Below are 4952 nucleotides of genomic sequence, written 5' to 3'. Positions count from 1 at the left end.
CAATGTAAATAGTCATGAAAATAAAGGAAATGCATTGAGTTATATGATAATGATATATATACACACAGTGTATCAGGAACAAGAACACCAAGTAGTAATATTATAGACTCATACTTACTCTGAGAACCCCTTCCATTTCAGCAGAAACTCCACTCTTCCCTTCACCACTCTCCGGTCCAAAACCTTCTCCACCACATACTCCTCTTCCTCCTCCTTCTTGCATTCCTTTCCTGCTCTGGTCGCCAGCTTGCTGTCTTCTAAAGGTGCTTTTGGTAGACCCAAGGAGGGGGGGGGGGGACATGCAGAGATATTATTACAAGGGTTAGAAGAACTAATTGGAGGTGTGAGTGAATTCTAGTTGACCATGTTTTACTAGATTAAAATCTTCTGTTTGAATGGAGAAAATTAAAGGGCTGATGAGGGGACCAATCCATAGGACTCCAGAGTGTCAAGTATCTCCTGCATTCAGACTGAAAGAACTACTAAAATGTAAGGCCCAAAAGTCATAAACTGGATCTACAAGCTACATGGACAGTAGCCTGGACCAACCACACTTCATTTAGCAGAACATCTCCAGATGTTCCTGTGTGAAAATGGAAAGTTCAGAAAGACGTTTTGATGGTGCAACTAGGCAGGCCTGGTTGCTTCTTTAAGGGAATCTAACTGGGATGTTTTGGGAGTGATTGGAGCAGGATTGCTGAGGACGAAGTAATGTTACACAGACTGATAAGCCATGGATGAAGCACATTGAAATAGTGTGTGTGTGTGTGTGTACAAGAGAGACAGAGAGAGAGAGAGAGAGAGGGGAGAGATCTGGGTTGACTTTAATGGAGCAAGCTGACGGTTAAAAAATATATATATCTCCGATGGCAGAGACGCAACGGGAGTCACATTTAAACCAAGCAGCGTGTCTGAAACCCAACGTTCACCAGAAACCTACTGGTTACTAAGTAAGTACTACAAACCAAAGTTAAAAACAAACCCTAAACGTTAACGGAACAGACCTGATTGACTGACGGAGAGGGACAGAGAGAGGGAGCGATAGAGGAAGAGAGTGGGAGAGAGAGAGGGAGAGGGAGCGCAGTTCTCCTTGTGCTGTGTGTGTGTGAATGTGCCGAGCGTGTCTGTGTAGGGGGGCGCTGTGACTATCAAAGAACGCAGCGCGGGCAGCTGAGGATTCAATCCGAGCACAGATATTAACTCGCATTACTATAATACCTGTACTCGGCAAAAGTGCTTTATCCGTACCGGATACTCCTTTCAGCCAAGTACTCGGCTCATCCCTAGTAATTAGCATGTGCCTATGTTAATGTTAACTAGCATGTTAGTTAGCAGTAATTACCGTCCGGACGATTACAACTTTCAGACAGGTTGCTCACGTCACATTTACGTTGTCAAGCTCAGTTGGACGCTGCGCAGGAAAAGAGCTTCTAATAGACTTCACTGGTCTCCGTCCGGAGCAACGGGACCTGTTGGTCCACTTCTTTAACTGTCTATCACTCACTCACTTAAAACAACTACTACAAGCTAGTGCTAGCTTGTAGGCTAATAGAGCCAGTTAGGTCAGTTGGGTCAGTGTTTTCTTTCTTTCATTCCTATTTCAGGTCTGTCAGTCACAGTGAAAACCGGGGACATTTCCGGGGACAGGTCACCAAAACCGGGGACTGTACCGGAAACCACTGCAGTCAAGCCAGCCGACACTCGGACCTCCGTGGTCAAATCAGCCGACACTTAATTTGTAGTGAGCTCTTTTACCGGCAAATATGGTAAATGCATTCTAACGGCCCAGCTCGACTAGCGAACAATACACATGCAACATTTTAGACAACTTTATTTTAGGGGCGACTAAACCCATATTTAAAGTCAAGCAATTCAATGTTATACATTTTGAGATTTTATGAAGTTAAAGTCCCTCATTTCTAGGCTAAAACGACAAGAAATATGAAACTGGAGGAGCTCTAAAACAAATTTGCTGCATAGTTCCAGGCAGTGACTGATATAATGTAACACAGGGCATCACATACTCCAATCATACTGAAAATTATACAATTTTACTGTCTAATTCTGGAGATATTTGCCCCATAGTTCCAGGCAAGGAATGACATATGTGAGTACAGGGTATCACTTACTACTCCCATACTAATAATCAAACATTTTTACTGTATAATATTGGAGATATTTGGATGCAAAGTCCAGTACTGCTGCCGTTCGATGATAAAAAATATGAAACTGGAGGAGCTCTAAAATGAACTTGCTCCATAGTTCCAGGCTCATTTTAGAGCTCCTGCAGTTTCATATTCTTTTTTCGTCTAACGGCAGAAGTATGGGACTTTGCCTTCAAAAATCTCCACAATTATACAGTAAAAATGTTTGATTTTCAGTATGATTGTAGTACCTAATGCCTTGTACTTAACTATGTCCGTCCCTGCCTGGAACTGTGGAGCAAATTCATTTTAGGTTGATGGTTTTATAAATCTGATTTATTTTATTTTATTATACGCACAGTTTTATTAATAAGACCCCAGGCTATTTAAATGGAGTCTGGTGGAGATATGCTGCTCTATACACGCTAAAAGTAGTGATTATTTACATGGAGTCTGGTGGAGATATGCTGCTCTATACACACTAAAAGTAGTGATTATTTACATGGAGTCTGGTGGAGATATCCTGCTCTATACGCACTAAAAGTAGTGATTCTTTACATAGAGTCTGGTGGAGATATGCTGCTCTATACACACTAAAAGTAGTGATTATTTACATGGAGTCTGGTGGAGATATGCTGTTCTATACACGCTGAAAGTAGTGATTATTTACATGGAGTCTGGTGGAGATATGCTGCTCTATACATGCTGAAAGTTGTGATTATTTACATGACCTGCAGGCCGCGGCCTTCTGTCTTTAAGACTTTTAATCTGAAAAGCCCCGATTTAAAGTAAACCGGAAGTGTTTGCAGCGGGATAGCTGTGTGTTATGTTAGCTGCCGAGCTTCTAGGTAAGTTTGATTTAACTTAATTTTCCCGTGTTTTTATTCAGTTTGAGAGGAGTTTTATATGCTAGCAGCCTCGGGCAGAAACTAACAAGCTAATTAGCAGTCATGGTGCTTGTTTCTTAAAGCATTAATTCTTTTACTGCGAGATTCACTTCACAGAACTTCAATTTTTCAAGAAAGAAAATCCTGAAATAGTCCAAATTTTACAAGAAACTGGAGAAAAAAATCCACAATAACGTACAGTAACATAAAAAGGTCTAAAGGAATTGTAATATTTCAAGAAAGATTTGTATATGTGTGAATATGTGTTTATGTTATGTTGTCTTGCCACTACATTTTCCTTCGGGATGAATAAAGTATCTATTTATCTTTAGTCAGAACAACCTTGAGCTCAACACACTCAAGACTGTGGAGATGATCCTGGACTTCAGGAAGAGACCCCCCACTCTTCCCCCCATCAGCCTACTCAACAGCCCTGTGTCGGCTGTGGAATCCTTCCGGTTTCTGGGATCCACTATATCCCAGGACCTGAAGTGGGAGCCCAACACAGACACCATCATCAAAAAGGCCCAGCAGAGGAGGTACTTCCTGAGCCAGCTCAGGAAGCTCAACCTGCCTAAGGAGCTGCTGGTCCACTTCTACTCAGCCATCATCCAGTCTGACCTCTGCACCTCCATCACTGTCTGGTTTGGATCTGCCCCCAAAAAGGACAGAAGCAGACTACAACGGACAGTTAGGACTGCAGAAAAGATCATTGGTGCCAACCTGCCCTCCGTCCATGACTTGTACTCCTCCAGAGTCAGGAAACGGGCAGCAACCATCACTACAGACCCATCTCACCCCGGACACAACCTGTACCAGCTTCTCCCCTCTGGGGGGCGCTACAGAGCACTGTACGCAAAAACCAACAGATTCAGGAACAGTTTCTACCCACAAGCCATCTCTCTGATGAACAGCTGACTTCTGACCCACAGTGTCAGGTCCAGTTCTGGTCAATAACCCAGTAACACTGTCTCTACAGCACTTGTTTACTGGTTACACTTATTATTCCACTTATTTAGTATTATTCATCATTCCCAATTTCATATCTCACTTATTATTTACTATTTATTCATCATTCTCATTCTCATATCTCACTTATTATTTACTATTTATTCATCATTCTCATTCTCATATCTCACTTATTATTTATTATTTACTATTTACTCATCATTCCCATTCTCACATCTCTCTTATTTGTTATTCATTCATCATTCTCATTTTCATATTTTTTGTTCCTTGTATGTGTCGTCATCCCTGGCGAATAAAGCTGATTCTGATTCTGATTCTTTTCTTCTTTGTGACTTACTTTTTTTAAATCGTTCTCAGAATCCTAGTTTTTCTGTTGACGACCCGTCTGTACCTCAACCTCCACTTTGGGTTCCATCATTGACTACTGTATTAATGAGAGAGTTGATGTTAGATGTTGAGGACATTGCTAATGTTTTTAGAGTTGAAGAAATGTATTTTCCTGTTACTCAGTTGTTGATTTGAAGCGCAGCCTTCTTCTCAAACTGGTTAGTGTTTCACAATCTGTTCCATCACGATGTTCATCACAGATCATTCTTCTTATTTCAACTTTGTATTCTACTTCCTGATCCTTAAAGAGAAAGAGCTTATATTGATACAATTGCTTTTGTCTACACCAGTCTGTTGAAATATAACTCATAGCTGATGTAAAACTGATTAACTTGTTTAGTTGAAATGATCGTCTTGGTGATGGAATATAAATTACCTAAAGTGCTTATTGTTTAATTTAGCATTTTGTTCATTTTCTTCTTAGTGCATTATTTTTTTTAATAGTTGTCTTTTCAGAATACAAGAGGAATCATAACGTTTTTTTCTGATATCTCTGTACCAACAACATTCATCTGATTCATCTGACATTTGAACTGTTTGACTAAAACACTTCATGATATGTCAC

At 40.6% G+C, this 4952-nt stretch overlaps 1 protein-coding gene across 1 annotated transcript in view; it reads right to left on the bottom strand.

Annotated features, from left to right (window-relative positions):
- Positions 1-3810, bottom strand: part of LOC117940643 (zinc finger protein 2-like) — an 11037-nt gene extending 7227 nt beyond the window's left edge. The window contains exons 1-2 of the mRNA XM_034865855.1: positions 3755-3810; positions 119-331 (exon numbers count right to left, since the gene is read on the bottom strand). Of these exons, the coding sequence (XP_034721746.1) occupies positions 119-331; positions 3755-3810 (269 nt within the window). The remainder of the gene's footprint in view (positions 1-118; positions 332-3754) is intronic.
- Positions 3811-4952: the final 1142 nt, after the last annotated feature.

Source organism: Etheostoma cragini, unplaced genomic scaffold (genome assembly GCF_013103735.1).
Source record: "Etheostoma cragini isolate CJK2018 unplaced genomic scaffold, CSU_Ecrag_1.0 ScbMSFa_2948, whole genome shotgun sequence".
NCBI lineage: Eukaryota > Metazoa > Chordata > Actinopteri > Perciformes > Percidae > Etheostoma > Etheostoma cragini.
The sequence above is the reverse complement of the archived record's forward strand: the minus strand, read 5'-3'. Positions and strand labels throughout refer to the sequence as shown.